Source organism: Choloepus didactylus, chromosome 8 (genome assembly GCF_015220235.1).
Source record: "Choloepus didactylus isolate mChoDid1 chromosome 8, mChoDid1.pri, whole genome shotgun sequence".
In the NCBI taxonomy this organism is placed as follows: domain Eukaryota; kingdom Metazoa; phylum Chordata; class Mammalia; order Pilosa; family Megalonychidae; genus Choloepus; species Choloepus didactylus.
The window spans coordinates 106,527,178-106,545,148 of NC_051314.1; the positions used below are offsets into that span (position 1 = coordinate 106,527,178).

The window sequence follows — 17,971 nt, forward strand, 5'->3', positions numbered from 1 at the left end:
GTTTGATAAGTGTTCAGGAGTAAATGTCTTTCTGAACAAATGGTCCTAATCAAATTCTACCTCATTCACATAACCTTCTTTATCTAGTCTGGGCCTTTGGCAACCACTCTATTATCTCAACTCTCATAGGTAACACTTATTTCTTTAATACTCAACCCACACTTTGCCAGTGCTATCTAGTTTTGCTATTTATTTGAATTATTACATTCTGCCTCTCCAATTAAATTTCACCTTCTATAATGTTGGAGATCATGTCTGTGTTTTATATCTACAGTGCTTTATAGCCACTCAGCAATATTTGCTGATTAAACAGCATTGTTATTTTGTATATGAAAACCTTCTTTTAAAATGGGTTATAACAATCTAATTTACCAGTGTACTCCATTCAGTTTCCTCTGTTATCTACATCCTTGTTTAACCCAGATGTCAGTTGTGTACTTCTGGCTCTAAGAGTTCTAGTTGAGGTTAGCTTCAATCCATTCCTTGCCCTATAGCAGTGGGTTGTATTTGCACAGTCTCCTTAGTCACTAACATCTTACTTTTCTCACTTTATGGATTGTCATGACACTCCGGTTTCTGTGGAACTGAGATATGAAATTCATCCCCTTCCTTAATCTCTACCCTCCTAAGGGTCAATTTATGTTTTTAATATGCTTTACTTAAGATTGGTTGTGGGGGGAGGGTAGAAGAGGTACTTATATTACAATTTTAAATTAAACAAAATAATAACAGTAATCAGAATAATCCCTGCTATTAATACCACTGAATGTAGTGTATCTGAATGTGGTTAAAGGTGGAAATTTTAGGTTGTATGTAGTTTAAAAATACTAATATCTACTAAATGCCAGGTACTGTTCTCAGCACTTTAAATGTATTAACTCAGTTAATCTTCACAATAGCCTGTGAGTTAATTTATATTATCACCCCATTTTATGGATTAAGAAACTAAGTGCTTCCCCTTGTACTCTGTGCAGCTTAGGTAGATACTTTCTAAACAACGACCATATCTTTAGTAAGAGAAATCCTGATGTATCTTTGTGAAACATACTTTTTATCTCCATTAAAATTATGCTGTTCAGCTTTGTAGAACCCTGGTTTTTAAAAGGTGTATTCTGTGTAAGTTATCTGTTGTTTTGTGCTTAAGAGGTTGCTTTCTAAATTTAGTAGTTTAGAGTCAGAGAACCTAGATTTGAGTCCTAACTCTACCACTTACTATGTTTATTATAATGAGCAAGTCACTTAATTTCACTAAGCCTAATTTTATTAATCTATAAAATGGAAATAAGAACACTCTCTATTCATTACACAGTTGTACTAAATGAATCAGAGATAATGCATGTGAAATAACTTCATAATTTATAATTTATAAAACTATGTTAGATACCCCTGGTTCCTGTAACTTCTTCATTAATCTATTGGGACCCCCTTCCACCTTCCAACCCCTTTATATTGAAAATATTAAGGTTTAAGCATCAACTTAATCTATGGGACCATAGAGGTTTGTTAATGCTGATCTCTCCTTTGAATTAGCAGAACAAGCTTGACCATCTCACTGTAGTTGCTATGGTTACTGTGACTTTTAGTCTGCTTCCTGGAGGGGTTGCAAGCCCTCTGCTTAAAAGCTTCCTCTTGTAGGTATGAAACAAGCTTCTAAGGCTTCCTAAAACACTCTGTGTATATACATTCCCATTTCTGAAATTTCAAGGCAAATGACCATTTCAAGACCCAATGTCATTAAAGTCTCACCTCTAAGTCCCAGGCCCTGTGGGTCTAGGAAGCAGATCTGCAGGAGCCGAGCTCCCCCAACTTGGCTATTCGTATTTTGTATATTGGATTATGGCCAGTTCTACTTGGTCTGGAAATCATTATTTTTTGTTGTTTTCCTCATGCTGTCTCTCATCAAGTTTATATAACTCTCTTTTAATCTTTACAGTTTCTTGGGCTATTATCTTTATTGATTTTTTACTATAGTTCTCTTATTTATGTTCTATCCTAAAATTTTTAGTACTAATAAGTTGTAATTTCTCCACTCCCTTCAAATTCTTGCCTTTCTGGAATATATCACCTTTCTAGCTCCTATCTCTTCTCCTGGTTGCTTCCGTAAGGCACTGAGCAAACGATTAGGGAAAGTGTTCTCAAGGTTCAGTATTCCAGTACTTCACACCTCAATAAGATTTATTTTATCTTAATTTTGGTGTTTAATCTTTGTCTAAATCATTATCACTATAAAGCAGAATTCATTTGAAATGGGCTTGTCCTAGATCCCATGTGAAGGGATGTAGCTAATGAAGCACCAAAAGAACTCAGTACCCATTTATCAGTGGTTTCCCATGAGTGAGGATGCCATGGAAACTCATTCTAATTTAAGTGTACTGTAATTGGATAAAGAGAAAAATAAATCTTTTTAACTGTCCATAGCTCATGATCACTGGATTAGTGGCTGTTTTCCATTCTAGATTATAAACTCATTAATACAGGGGCTATAATTGTTTACCTTTTTGTTTTATCCCTAGTGCTAGCATAGGGCCTGGCACATAGTAGCCACTCAATAAATATGCATTGAATCAATGCATGATTTTAAAATAATATAAAAATGAAAGAACTCTGTGCATGACTTCTTACAGTACCCTTGAAAATCTTTTAAATATATAATCAGTAAGGGTGAATTAAGTAACATTTGAAAATATGGTGGATTTTGTTGGAAAGTCGAAAGTAAATTCAAGCTATTATTAGTATACATTAAATAGTAAAAATGACTGGCAAAAATCTGTCAATTTATGAAATAATAATGGATAGCACCATAAATGTGTGCTTTTATCTTATATGCTTAATGCTTATATTTATTTCAAGTGTAAAAAATAACATCTTTCTCCCCTTGGGTATTGATATATTAAAATATGTTTTCTTGCAGTATTCTTTCTACCAGCAGTTGCATGAACAAAAAAAATCAGAAAAATTCTTCAAAGTTCTGTATGACCGAATGAAGGCTGCTCAGAAAGAGATAAGATCAACAGTGACAGTTAATACCATAGACTTGGGTAGCAAAAAAAGAGACGATGACAGTGAATTGATTACATCTGGTCCACGAATGAGAGGTAAAGAAGTATTTGAGCACTGGGGAGAATAGAGTGAGAGAAAAGTTTAGATGTCACTAATCTTAATCTAATTAGTTCAACTGTAGCTCTGAGCATGGAGCTCTATCCTTAAATTATTATGGTCATGATATTGTCACTGAAACAGTTCTGTAGAGCCAAACTTAACAGGACATATCAGTGCAAAGTGACCAGTGGCATGAAAATTGTGGTACGCATAGTAGGAGCAGCTGCCCTAAACCTTTTATGCATTCATGAAATTTAAACTTCAAGAACAGAAATTACAGCACCAAACTCTAACGAAAGATTCTTGGTATTTGGAATAACAAAGGCATCAATGTATTTAGATAAAAATCATAAAGATATTAACATTTCAAAGTTTGCCATCTTTTTCTCACCTTCTTGTATTTGTAAACTCAATTATATATCAGAAAGACATGAACATTTCTAAAACTGACTAAGTATTAAGATCTTTTTTTTTTAATGTCCCATTGCATAAAATGGGACATTTTTTTAGTTGCTACCTCAAATCTTTTTGGAAAATTTGTTGGACTTCTTGTCAGATGATTTTTTAATTCGGTTGCTAGAGAATTAAGGTATGTAGTGGTCTTTTTTTTAAATTGACAAAAAATTATTTTAGAAATCAATCTCTTTATTTTCAGTAAGAGATTCATCATTACATTTAAAAGAGGGAATGAAAGGGCAATTAACAGAAGCTTCTTCGGCAACATCCAAAGCATATTGTGTATATAGAAGAGAAATGGATCCAGAAATAGACATTATGTGCACAGGATCAGAAGCAGGAAATGCTGAGGAAAAATCTGCGGAGGAAGTAACAATGAGTCCTGCAATTGCCATTATGCAGCCAATACTGAGGTTTCTTCAGTTACTGTGTGAGAACCATAACCGGGAACTGCAGGTATTTATTCTGTTTTGTGATCTCAGCCAGCAAGGGTGTTCATATCAACATCTGAAAGGTGAGAATACAGCCCATGGTTATAAGTAATTAAATTTAAATAAAACAATGAGTGGTTTCGGAAAGATGATCAATAAAACCATTGCAGCTCTTCTAACATGGGAAAAAACTTTTTCATCTAAGTAAAGAAAAATGAAAGGAAATTTACTTCAGGCATGAGAAAATCAGGATTATGCAGTATTATTTTTTGTATCCTCAAATCAAATCTTTTTTTAAATTTAATTTTATTGAGATATCTTCACATACCATACAGTCATCCAAAGTGTACAATCAGTTGTTCACAGTACCATTATATAGTTGTGCATTCATCACCACAATCAATTTTTGAACATTTTCATTGTCACACAAAAAAGAATAAATATTAAAGTAAAAAAGTATACCCAGAACATCCCATCCCTTCCTATTATTCATTGACTTTTTGTCCCCAGTTTTCTACTCATCTGTCCATACACTGGATAAAGGGAGTGTGAGCCACAAGGTTTTCACAATCACATGGTCATACAATATAAGCTATATAGTTATACAGTCATCTGCAAGAATCAAGGCTACTGGGTTTCAGTTAAACAGTTTCAGGTGTTTCCTTCTAGCTATTCCAATACACTGAAAACTAAAAAGGGATATCTATGTAACTTATAAGAATAACCTCCAGAATGTCCTCTCAACTCCATTTGAAATCTCTCAGCCACTGAAACTTTATTTTGTTTCGTTTCTCTTCCCCTTTTGGTCAAGAAGGCCTTCTCAATCCCACGATGCAGGACCCAGGCTCATCCCTGGGAGTAATATCCCATGTTGTCAGAAAAATTTATACCCCTGGGAGTCAGGTCCCATGTAGGTGGGGGAAGGCAGTGAGTTTAAATGCAAAGTTGGCTTAGAGAGAGAGGCCACATCTGAGCAACAAAAGAGGTTCTTTGGAGGTGACTCTTAGACATAATTATAAGTTAGGCTTAGCCTCTCCTTTGCAATAACAAGCTTCATAAGCACAAGCCCCAAGATCGATGGCTCAGCGTATTAAATTGTTAGTCCCCAGTGCTTGTGAGAATATCCTTGTAAGAATATCAGTAATTCCCCAGGTGGGGAAGTTTAATATTTCTACATTTTCCCCCAATCCCTCAAGGGGGCTTTGCAACTACATTTTTATTCTCTGCCCAAAGTACTCTGGGATATATTGGGACTTCACACTAACCTGTACAAACCAACCAGATCTCATTCCCTGTTCAAAGTTCCATGTAATTATTGTGTTTGAATAAACTGACCATACAAGTTAAATTATACAGTGTGCTACAGAAAATATAGATTTTACACAAAGTAAACATCTCTTCCTTTGGCGTCACACAAAAATTGAAGTTTTAAAACACAGTCAATTTCATCCTTTACTCTTTAGTCTGATTTACCTTAGTCCTAACCTTGGTCCTAACCAAGTCCATTTTGTTCATATCTCTAATTGAAATCTGATCTCGTTTTCATCCTCTTTAACATGTGCTGTATGAGGTATCAAATAAAATTTTTTAAGCCTCATACAAGCCTAATACTTGTATTTTGGTATTTGTTCAGTAAGGTCATATTTACCTCATCTATATCTTTCATGGTTTTATAGACTTCAGGAGTTTTCATCATTTCTACCATAATTCGTATTTCTTGAGTTAGGACACTGACTATATTTGTGTGTCTTCATTAGGAAGAGTTAATATAGAAGAGGATTTTTCATAACAGTGAAAGTTGACGCCTTTGTAAATGAATATAATCCTGGTCTTAAATCTTTGCTACATTTTCCTTTATCAGAGATACGCACTCAAGGGTGCCTAGGAATTTTGTTACTTTTTTTTTTTTTTTTTTTTTTTTTTTTTGCATTATTTGTACACATTGCTTATGTCACCAGGGATAAGCCACATGAAAGGTGAAATAGTTGATTGGCCTATTTAAAGGTGAGTATGTTCACCTGAGGAGCATATTCAGATAAGACACACCTTCCATCATGCAAGTCAACCCTACTACTCAGTGGCATTGTTGGCTAAATATGTTGTTAATGAATTATGGTGAAACTAGCTGAAATTTCTGTAGGTAATCCTGGGATCTGCCTTACAGCCTCTTACCCCAGAATTTTAACTATTTGCAACAAACATTCTACGTTTCTAAGAGCACATATCTAGCTGGTGTTAGAGAGATGACAGAGTTTGAAGTTGTGGTCTTTGGTGAGGCTCTAGAGTGCAAGTGGTCTGCATTGGTAAGAGAGGGTAGATTCTTATATATTAGATTAAATATCCTCCATGGGAATTAAAGAATGTAAGATGCTGTGACTCCTGTGGATAACCCCACCACAACTTGGAAAGGGCTGACACAGAGTTATTAGCAAGCAAGGCCAGAAACATTACTTCCAGAAGGATAATACTGTATATGTTCCTACATGCTTGTCCTAAGCCAGGTAGATCTGTCAATGTACAAAAATTGTATATATCATATAGCACCTCCTCTTTACTGAGAGGAGTGTAGGATCAAGCAATGTAACAACCACTACTTATAAAATAGTTTGGGTTTCATAAGAATACTTGGTAAATAGAAATTCAAATAAATTATAAATTAAAATAATACATTATATTCAACAAAGTAATTAGTGAACTGAAATTTAAAACAAGGTCTCCCTGTTTACACTTTCCCCAAGCTTACTCCCCAAATGAAATGGCTGTTAACAGTTTGTGCTTCCTTCCAGGAATTTTATGCACATAAGCGTATACGTTTGTGTATATAAACCTTTTCATAAAAATAACACATTTGGGTTTATACTATATGACTCTTGTTATTAATAAGTACTATAAAAGGTCTTATTACCAAATTATTTATTACTAGATTATGCTTTTATTAGTACTTGTGGAGATACCTCATATTTATAGCTTCACAATGTTCCAGTGTTTATAATTACAATTATTTATTTAACTGGTCATGTTATTATGTAGTTTCCAGTTTTTTGCCATTGTAAGTAGTATGTAGGGAACCTCCAAGCATGTGTATATACATCTAGAACAACTTTATGAAAGTGGAGTTGAATATTATTAGACCATTTTGATAGATGCTTACAAGTTGATTTCCAAATCAGTCATAAAATTTATGATCAATGAACAGTGAAGCTGCACTGTTTATAAGGGACCATTACTTGAAAATTTGCTTCTTTCGCTAATGGATTTCCTCTTCCTAATTTACTTTTTTCTTTTCCTTGTCCTACTTCCTACTATTTTTGCCCCCTCTATTCAGTTTTAAGATAATGATATTGAGAAATGTTTATTATGAACTATGCTGATAAATATAGATGCTTGAGGAAAAGCCTAGGAAACTTTTTTTCTTGAACCCAGGAGAAATTTAATAAATGTGAACACTGTCTTATAAAAACCAGTTTCATTCAACACTGCCATGTGGATCTTTTTGAGTTAGAAAAGCACACATACAGAGAAAACTGAAAATAATTAGTGCAGTGATGGTGTTTCTTGTTTATTTTAACACTTTGAGTGTATCTTCTTTTACCTTCAGAACTTCTTGAGGAATCAAAACAACAAAACAAACTACAATCTTGTCTGTGAGACCCTTCAGTTTTTGGACTGCATTTGTGGAAGTACGACTGGCGGCCTGGGCCTGTTAGGTCTCTACATCAATGAGAAGAATGTAGCTCTGGTCAACCAGACCCTGGAGAGCTTGACTGAATACTGCCAGGGCCCGTGCCATGAAAATCAGGTAACCGTGAAAGCAGTTCTAAAAGTGAAAGCATTCACAACTCAGTGGTAAAGGAATCAAGTTTGTGAAAGAGGAAACCTTTATGTACATTTAAAAGAGCTTTCTTCTTGCTTTGCCAGATATTTTTACTTTCCTAACAAAATATACAAAGACTGAATTATAGGCTAGTGAATACTGGGCCATGTTTTTATTTAATCTCATCATAAAAGAAAACTCCCATGAAAATGTTCAAGATAAAACTCAGACTTGTTGAAAAGAGTAAAATATGTTCTTCATCATTGCCCAAATTTCATCTTTAATGTATCTTTCCAGGATTCATGGAATGAACTCCCTTTAACTCCACACAGTTTGTGTGTGTGTGTGTGTGTTCTTTACATGCAGAGTAAACTTATGAAGTAGGTATTATTACTCCCATTTTGCTGATGAATAGGCTCAGACTTACAGATTAGGTGCCTTTCCCAGTGTCTCAGAGTGAAAGAATTAGTAAGTTATGGAGCCATTTTTAAAACTCAAGTCTTTTGATTCTGAATCTAAATAAAATATTCTTTTGCCTGTATCACATTTTTCAGGGCCAAATTTCAACTCTCTCTTCTGGAATGTTTGTCCCTGGTTCCATTTTCTTGGATATCAAGGACATGTTGTGAGAGTAGAAGACAGACCCCTTGGGGCAGAAAAGGGGAGAGAGAGCCACCTGGGGTTTACTAGTTGACTGTCAGCATCCACTCAAATGTAATGGGACTGTCCTCACAAGCATGGGTCTAACCCTGGAAGAAAATGTTTTCATAACACAAACATTTCTGGATTTAAATTTCAAAGAAGCCATTAAGAGCAAACATCAGTGCTTGGCCAAGAAAATAAATATGAAAAAAATAAATTTGGTTTTCTTTTGCAAGCTACATTATATATATGCACACATACATAGATGTATACACACACATACATGCATACATATATACACATATATACATATGACACACTGAAAGAGCAGGCATTTTGCTTCTTATTTCTCCGGGTTATATTTTTGTCTCCTGTTGCAATGATACAAGACAACTCTTTACTTAAAGTTAAGGGAAAATATACAAAATTAGATATTTAGATTTGTTGTTGTTAAACCCATATATATATATATAAAACAGAAAAATATTTCTTTCATGTACTCTTTCACTATCTGTGGAGAGTCTGGAAACATGTTAGCTCTCTTTGTTCCCCACTCTTGATCTTATAAGAAAGTGAAATTGAATTTTGAAAGTTACTTACCAAAACAAGTATAGCTCCAAGAGTTAAAGCTAGTAATAAAACATCATGAACCCCACATATAGTTCTCCATGCTCTGAAAATGTGTGGAGAGAAAGGTTGCTAGCAAATTCCAGAGATGATCTGCAAATAAATTCTCTCTAAGTTTGGCAAACATTTTAATGAGCAGAAGAACCTTAGAAAATATAAAAAATGGATGGAAAATACCTTTCCTCTGTGTAGAGGACTAAAATTTCCCTGGTATGAAGAGAGAAAGGAGGCCCATTCTGAAAAAGCAATTATTGCAGAATTGCATTGATTTTTCTCTTTCACATTGAACTCACCAGGGTTTCTGTATTTCAAACTCCTTGACACTAGGTGCTACATTGTAACAGTCCACAACTTACTGATTTTCAAGATCTGTAAGATAGCCTTTGTACAATAGAGCTTAGCCTTCAAAATATGGATAATTATCCCTCAGGATGCTTTATAAACTTTCCTCTAATCAAGATCTCTGTCCGAGACATAAGTTTAACAAATCTGCTGAACTTTTCCTGCAACCACCATAATTGACAAGGTGTCCCCCAAAATGTCAGGAGGCTCCCACTTTCCCCTGCTTTGCTGCCACCCAGTGGGTCCAGCGACATCACTTGTCACTCATTTAGTAATAAGTAGTGTCCAAATTAAAATGCTACATCAGGACTAATAAAGTTATTTACAAACTTTGGGTATAAAGGGCATATTGCTCCCCTGAATGGGAATATTCTCTCACCCAAGATAGATCAGACCTTAAAGATAGATTCCTCTATTGGTGAGCATATTAAAATTTATTGACTGAAAGAATATTTAACTTAACCAGCATTCTTTGAAATTCTTTAAAGACAGTTCATTTTAAAAGATACCTGCTTCACACAGTGTCATTCTAGCATTCTGCACTCAGAACCATTTAATCAATACTAATCAATTAACAGGCAGACTCTACTGAAAAGAACAAGCCAAATTCCCAAAGTTAAATCTTAATTATGTTTTAAAGATCAGAAAACTAAGGTGATTCTGTTATTTTATGTCAAATGAAACAGCGCTATGCTGTAAATTGAATGTTGTTTTATCAAATGTTCTTTTCTAGACTTGTATTGCTACTCATGAATCTAATGGGATTGATATCATCATTGCTTTAATTCTGAATGACATAAACCCTCTTGGTAAATACCGAATGGACCTGGTGCTCCAACTGAAGGTAGAGTGCATCACTATCCAGTGACAAAAAGTTACATTCTCCATGTAAAACTCACTTTAAGGGTTGACTTTAACTTTGCAACTAGCTCTTGTAAAAAAAAGTGAGATGTTTTCATATTTCAACTAATGAATTAATCGACGGGAAGGGATAGTACAATACTCACTAAATTGCTGATAAAATGTCAAATAGGTTCTGAGGTAATGTTGGATTGGGGAATACTTCATTGGAAGTTCTTTCTGGCAGCCACTTTATGTTTCACACTGTTTTTATTTTATTTTGTTCATTATATAGAGTAGTAAAAGGTGCTGAACATTTAATTTGTCTTGACTACAGAATTCCACCTAGAAAGTCACAATTAATTAGACCATGTGAAAAGAGTGCTATATTTTTGTTTTGCCCTCTTCTTTTTAAAAATTAGAATCTTATTTTTTCCCAAAATATTATAAGCCTTTTTCACAGTCCCTTAGAGAGATTCCTTTAACTGAAACCCTGCACACACTTCCCAGTGGTTCCATTTATCAGAGCTCAGGAGCACAGTGATATATTTTTAAAAAATATCTTCAACTTATTGTTGAAATGGAAATAGGTAAATGAATATACACTAGATACTGTATAAATTCCAAATGCCAAGGCATGATATTCAGTTGATACAGGTTATTATTATGAATTTGGTGTTAAACAGGTTAAAAAAAAAAAAAAATAACCTACACGTATCATTGGTTAAATACAGTTTCTCTGTAAAAAGTAGATTATCCAGTATTAAAGAGAACATAGTATAAATCTGTATGGATAAATTTATTACCAAATAGATTAGGACTGATACTTTTATAATTCTGTTTCTAGGTATATAATGGACTGTATGTATGTTCTACTTATGTGAATATTGTGCTAATGGCTGTTAGTAAGCAAATGTTTCTTTTAGTAGAAGAGATGAGTTTTACTTTTCCACTGATACCATTTACATTATATAGGCTTCCATTTGCAACATATATAAGCCAGGATCCTTATACACATAGATTAGAATATTCTTATATAGACTGAGCTCTCGACCTTTGCCGCATCAGCATCATATTTCAATTGGTGAAACTAGCCTGGGCCCACGTGGTAGCATAATTTGGATTACTAGAATTTTTGTATTTCAACTTAAGTTCATCTTTAAACATAATTTATAAATAACCAGTATATATAGAAGCTTTGGTCTTTAGATTTTTAAATCCTTTGTTGGTTTAAAGACTATACCTTTAAATCTCATTTTTAATTAATGTAATTTAATGGGGAAAGTGCTGAATAAATAGCAATTTAAAATAAAGATGGGCATATGCATTATTTGCAAATCTCAGCCTATGTAAAAAACTAAATGATGGGAGGAGGCGGGGCAAGATGGCAGACTGGTGAGCTGTATGTTTTAGTTACTCCTCCAGGAAAGTAGGTAAAAAGCCAGGAACTGCGTGGACTGGACACCACAGAGCAATCTGTCTTTGGGCATACTTCATACAACACTCATGAAAACGTGGAACTGCTGAGATCAGCGAAATCTGTAAGTTTTTGCGGCCAGGGGACCCGCGCCCCTCCCTGCCAGGCTCAGTCCCGGGGGAGGAGGGGCTGTCAGCTCCAGGAAGGAGAAGGGAGAATTGCAGTGGCTGCTCTTATCGGAAACTCATTCTACTGATTCAAACTCCAACCATAGATAGACTGAGGCCAGACACCAGAGACTCTGAGAGCAGCCAGCCCAGCAGAGAGGAGACGGGCATAGAAGGAAAACAACACGAGAAGCTCCAAAGTAAAAGCAGAGGATTTTTGGAGTTCTGGTGAACACAGAAAGGGGAAGGGCGGAGATCAGGCCTTGAGGCGCATATGCAAATCCCGAAGCAAGGCTGATCTCTCTGCCCTGGGCACCTTTCCTTAATGGCCCTGGTTGCTTTGTCTATTAGCATTTCAATAACCCATTAGATCTCTGAGGAGGGCCGTTTTTTTTGTTTTTTGTTTTTTGTTTTTTTTTTTTTCTAAATCCTTTTTGCTTTTTCTAAAACAATTACTCTAAGAAGCTCAATACAGAAAGCTTCAAAGAATTGAAATTTGGGAACGTCAAGTCAAGAGCAGAACTAAGAGAGCTCTGAGACAAAAGGCAATAATCCAGTGGCTGAGAAAATTCACTAAACAACACAACTTCCCAAGAAAAGGGGGGGTGTCCGCTCACAGCCACCATCCTGGTGGACAGGAAACACTCCTGCCCATCGCCAGCCCCATAGCCCAGAGCTGCCCCAGACAACCCAGTGTGACGGAAGTGCTTCAAATAACAGGCACACACCACAAAACTGGGCGTGGACATTAGCCTTCCCTGCAACCTCAGCTGAATGTCCCAGAGCTGGGAAGGGGGAGCAGTGTGAATTAACAGAGCCCCATTCAGCCATCATTTGAGCAGACTGGGAGCCTCCCAACACAGCCCAGCAGCCCAGAACTGCCCTGGGGGGACGGCACTCACCTGTGACATAGCACAGTCATCCCTCAACAGAGGACCCGGGGTGCACAGCCTGGAAGAGGGGCCCACTTGCAATTCTCAGGAGCCATACACCAATACCAAAGACTTGTGGGTCAGTGGCAGAGACAAACTGTGGCAGGACTGAACTGAAGGATTAGACTATTGCAGTAGCTTTAAAACTCTAGGATCATCAGGGAGATTTGATTGTTAGGGCCACCCCCCCTCCCCGACTGCCCAGAAACACGCCCCACATACAGGGCAGGCAACACCAACTACACACGCAAGCTTGGGACACCAATTGGGCCCCACAAGACTCACTCCCCCACTCACCAAAAAGGCTAGGCGGGGGAGATCTGGCTTGTGGAGAACAGGTGGCTCGTGGACGCCACCTGCTGGTTAGTTAGAGAAAGTGTACTCCACGAAGCTGTAGATCTGATAAATTAGAGATAAGGACTTCAACTGGTCTACAAACCCTAAAAGAACCCTATCAAGTTCAGCAAATGCCACGAGGCCAAAAACAACAGAAAATTATAAAGCATATGAAAAAACCAGACGATATGGATAACCCAAGCCCAAGCACCCAAATCAAAAGACCAGAAGAGACACACCTAGAGCAGCTACTCAAAGAACTAAAGATGAACAATGAGACCCTAGTACGGGATATGAAGGAAATCAAGAAGACCCTAGAAGAGCATAAAGAAGACATTGCAAGACTAAATAAAAAAATGGATGATCTTATGGAAATTAAAGAAACTGTTGACCAAATTAAAAAGATTCTGGACACTCATAGTACAAGACTAGAGGAAGTTGAACAACGAATCAGTGACCTGGAAGATGACAGAATGGAAAATGAAAGCATAAAAGAAAGAATGGGGAAAAAAATTGAAAAACTCGAAATGGACCTCAGGGATATGATAGATAATATGAAATGTCCGAATATAAGACTCATTGGTGTCCCAGAAGGGGAAGAAAAGGGTAAAGGTCTAGGAAGAGTATTCAAAGAAATTGTTGGGGAAAACTTCCCAAATCTTCTAAACAACATAAATACACAAATCATAAATGCTCAGCGAACTCCAAATAGAATAAATCCAAAAAAAACCCACTCCGAGACATATACTGATCACACTGTCAAACATAGAAGAGAAGGAGCAAGTTCTGAAAGCAGCAAGAGAAAAGCAATTCACCACATACAAAGGAAACAGCATAAGACTAAGTAGTGACTACTCAGCAGCCACCATGGAGGCGAGAAGGCAGTGGCACGATATATTTAAAATTCTGAGAGAGAGGAATTTCCAGCCAAGAATACTTTATCCAGCAAAGCTCTCCTTCAAATTTGAGGGAGAGCTTAAATTTTTCACAGACAAAGAAATGCTGAGAGAATTTGCTAACAAGAGACCTGCCCTACTGGAGATACTAAAGGGAGCCCTACAGACAGAGAAACAAAGACAGGACAGAGAGACTTGGAGAAAGGTTCAGTACTAAAGAGATTCGGTATGGGTACAATAAAGGATATTAATAGAGAGAGGGAAAAATATGGCAAACATAATCCAAAGGATAAGATGGCCGATTCAAGAAATGCCTTCACGGTTTTAACGTTGAATGTAAATGGATTAAACTCCCCAATTAAAAGATATAGATTCGCAGAATGGATCAAAAAAAATGAACCATCAATATGTTGCATACAAGAGACTCATCTTAGACACAGGGACACAAAGAAATTGAAAGTGAAAGGATGGAAAAAAATATTTCATGCAAGCTACAGCCAAAAGAAAGCAGGTGTAGCAATATTAATCTCAGATAAAATAGACTTCAAATGCAGGGATGTTTTGAGAGACAAAGAAGGCCACTACATACTAATAAAAGGGGCAATTCAGCAAGAAGAAATAACAATCGTAAATGTCTATGCACCCAATCAAGGTGCCACAAAATACATGAGAGAAACATTGGCAAAACTAAAGGAAGCAATTGATGTTTCCACAATAATTGTGGGAGACTTCAACACATCACTCTCTCCTATAGATAGATCAACCAGACAGAAGACCAATAAGGAAATTGAAAACCTAAACAATCTGATAAATGAATTAGATTTAACAGACATATACAGGACATTACATCCCAAATCACCAGGATACACATACTTTTCTAGTGCTCACGGAACTTTCTCTAGAATAGATCATATGCTGGGACATAAAACAAGCCTCAATAAATTTAAAAAGATTGAAATTATTCAAAGCACATTCTCTGACCACAATGGAATACAATTAGAAGTCAATAACCATCAGAGACTTAGAAAATTCACAAATACCTGGAGGTTAAACAACACACTCCTAAACAATCAGTGGGTTAAAGAAGAAATAGCAAGAGAAATTGCTAAATATATAGAGACGAATGAAAATGAGAACACAACATACCAAAACCTATGGGATGCAGCAAAAGCAGTGCTAAGGGGGAAATTTATAGCACTAAACGCATATATTAAAAAGGAAGAAAGAGCCAAAATCAAAGAACTAATGGATCAACTGAAGAAGCTAGAAAATGAACAGCAAACCAATCCTAAACCAAGTAGAAGAAAAGAAATAACAAGGATTAAAGCAGAAATAAATGACATAGAGAACAAAAAAACAATAGAAAGGATAAATATCACCAAAAGTTGGTTCTTTGAGAAGATCAACAAGATTGACAAGCCCCTAGCTAGACTGACAAAATCAAAAAGAGAGAAGACCCATATAAACAAAATAATGAATGAAAAAGGTGACATAACTGCAGATCCTGAAGAAATTAAAAAAATTATAAGAGGATATTATGAACAACTGTATGGCAACAAACTGGATAATGTAGAAGAAATGGACAATTTCCTGGAAACATATGAACAACCTAGACTGACCAGAGAAGAAATAGAAGACCTCAACCAACCCATCACAAGCAAAGAGATCCAATCAGTCATCAAAAATCTTCCCACAAATAAATGCCCAGGGCCAGATGGCTTCACAGGGGAATTCTACCAAACTTTCCAGAAAGAACTGACACCAATCTTACTCAAACTCTTTCAAAACATTGAAGAAAATGGAACACTACCTAACTCATTTTATGAAGCTAACATCAATCTAATACCAAAACCAGGCAAAGATGCTACAAAAAAGGAAAACTACCGGCCAATCTCCCTAATGAATATAGATGCAAAAATCCTCAACAAAATACTTGCAAATCGAATCCAAAGACACATTAAAAAAAATCATACACCATGACCAAGTGGGGTTCATTCCAGGCATGCAAGGATGGTTCAACATCAGAAAAACAATCAATGTATTACAACACATTAAAAACTCGAAAGGGAAAAATCAATTGATCATCTCAATAGATGCTGAAAAAGCATTTGACAAAATCCAACATCCCTTTTTGATAAAAACACTTCAAAAGGTAGGAATTGAAGGAAACTTCCTCAACATGATAAAGAGCATATATGAAAAACCCACAGCCAGCATAGTACTCAATGGAGAGAGACTGAAAGCCTTCCCTCTAAGATCAGGAACAAGACAAGGATGCCCGCTGTCACCACTGTTATTCAACATTGTGCTGGAAGTGCTAGCCAGGGCAATCCGGCAAGACAAAGAAATAAAAGGCATCCAAATTGGAAAAGAAGAAGTAAAACTGTCATTGTTTGCAGATGATATGATCTTATATCTAGAAAACCCTGAGAAATCAACGATACACCTACTAGAGCTAATAAACAAATTTAGCAAAGTAGCGGGATACAAGATTAATGCACATAAGTCAGTAATGTTTCTATATGCTAGAAATGAACAAACTGAAGAGACACTCAAGAAAAAGATACCATTTTCAATAGCAACTAAAAAAATCATGTACCTAGGAATCAACTTAACCAAAGATGTAAAAGACCTATACAAAGAAAACTACATAACTCTACTAAAAGAAATAGAAGGGGACCTTAAAAGATGGAAAAATATTCCATGTTCATGGATAGGAAGGCTAAATGTCATTAAGATGTCAATTCTACCCAAACTCATCTACAGATTCAATGCAATCCCAATCAAAATTCCAACAACCTACTTTGCAGACTTGGAAAAGCTAGTTATCAAATTTATTTGGAAAGGGAAGATGCCTCGAATTGCTAAAGACACTCTAAAAAAGAAAAACGAAGTGGGAGGACTTACACTCCCTGACTTTGAAGCTTATTATAAAGCCACAGTTGCCAAAACAGCATGGTACTGGCACAAAGATAGACATATAGATCAATGGAATCGAATTGAGAATTCAGAGATAGACCCTCAGATCTATGGCCGACTGATCTTTGATAAGGCCCCCAAAGTCACCGAACTGAGCCATAATGGTCTTTTCAACAAATGGGGCTGGGAGAGTTGGATATCCATATCCAAAAGAATGAAAGAGGACCCCTACCTCACCCCCTACACAAAAATTAACTCAAAATGGACCAAAGATCTCAATATAAAAGAAAGTACCATAAAACTCCTAGAAGATAATGTAGGAAAACATCTTCAAGACCTTGTATTAGGAGGCCACTTCCTAGACTTTACACCCAAAGCACAAGCAACAAAAGAGAAAATAGATAAATGGGAACTCCTCAAGCTTAGAAGTTTCTGCACCTCAAAGGAATTTCTCAAAAAGGTAAAGAGGCAGCCAACTCAATGGGAAAAAATTTTTGGAAACCATGTATCTGACAAAAGACTGATATCTTGCATATACAAAGAAATCCTACAACTCAATGACAATAGTACAGACAGCCCAATTATAAAATGGGCAAAAGATATGAAAAGACAGTTCTCTGAAGAGGAAATACAAATGGCCAAGAAACACATGAAAAAATGTTCAGCTTCACTAGCTATTAGAGAGATGCAAATTAAGACCACAATGAGATACCATCTAACACCGGTTAGAATGGCTGCCATTAAACAAACAGGAAACTACAAATGCTGGAGGGGATGTGGAGAAATTGGAACTCTTATTCATTGTTGGTGGGACTGTATAATGGTTCAGCCACTCTGGAAGTCAGTCTGGCAGTTCCTTAGAAAACTAGATATAGAGCTACCATTCGATCCAGCGATTGCACTCCTTGGTATATACCCGGAAGATCGGAAAGCAGTGACACGAACAGATATCTGCACGCCAATGTTCATAGCAGCATTATTCACAATTGCCAAGAGATGGAAACAACCCAAATGTCCTTCAACAGATGAGTGGATAAATAAAATGTGGTATAT

The 17,971-nt window shown here is 36.3% G+C and overlaps 1 protein-coding gene across 4 annotated transcripts in view; it reads left to right on the forward strand.

The window, feature by feature from the left end:
• The window catches only part of ITPR2 (inositol 1,4,5-trisphosphate receptor type 2), a 550,850-nt gene that overhangs the window by 386,272 nt on the left and 146,607 nt on the right, over positions 1–17,971 (forward strand). For all 4 annotated transcript variants that reach the window (XM_037848345.1, XM_037848346.1, XM_037848348.1 and 1 more), the window contains 4 exons: positions 2,912–3,095; positions 3,755–4,011; positions 7,585–7,785; positions 10,145–10,255. In XM_037848345.1, coding sequence (XP_037704273.1) covers positions 2,912–3,095; positions 3,755–4,011; positions 7,585–7,785; positions 10,145–10,255 — 753 coding nt within the window. The remainder of the gene's footprint in view (positions 1–2,911; positions 3,096–3,754; positions 4,012–7,584; positions 7,786–10,144; positions 10,256–17,971) is intronic.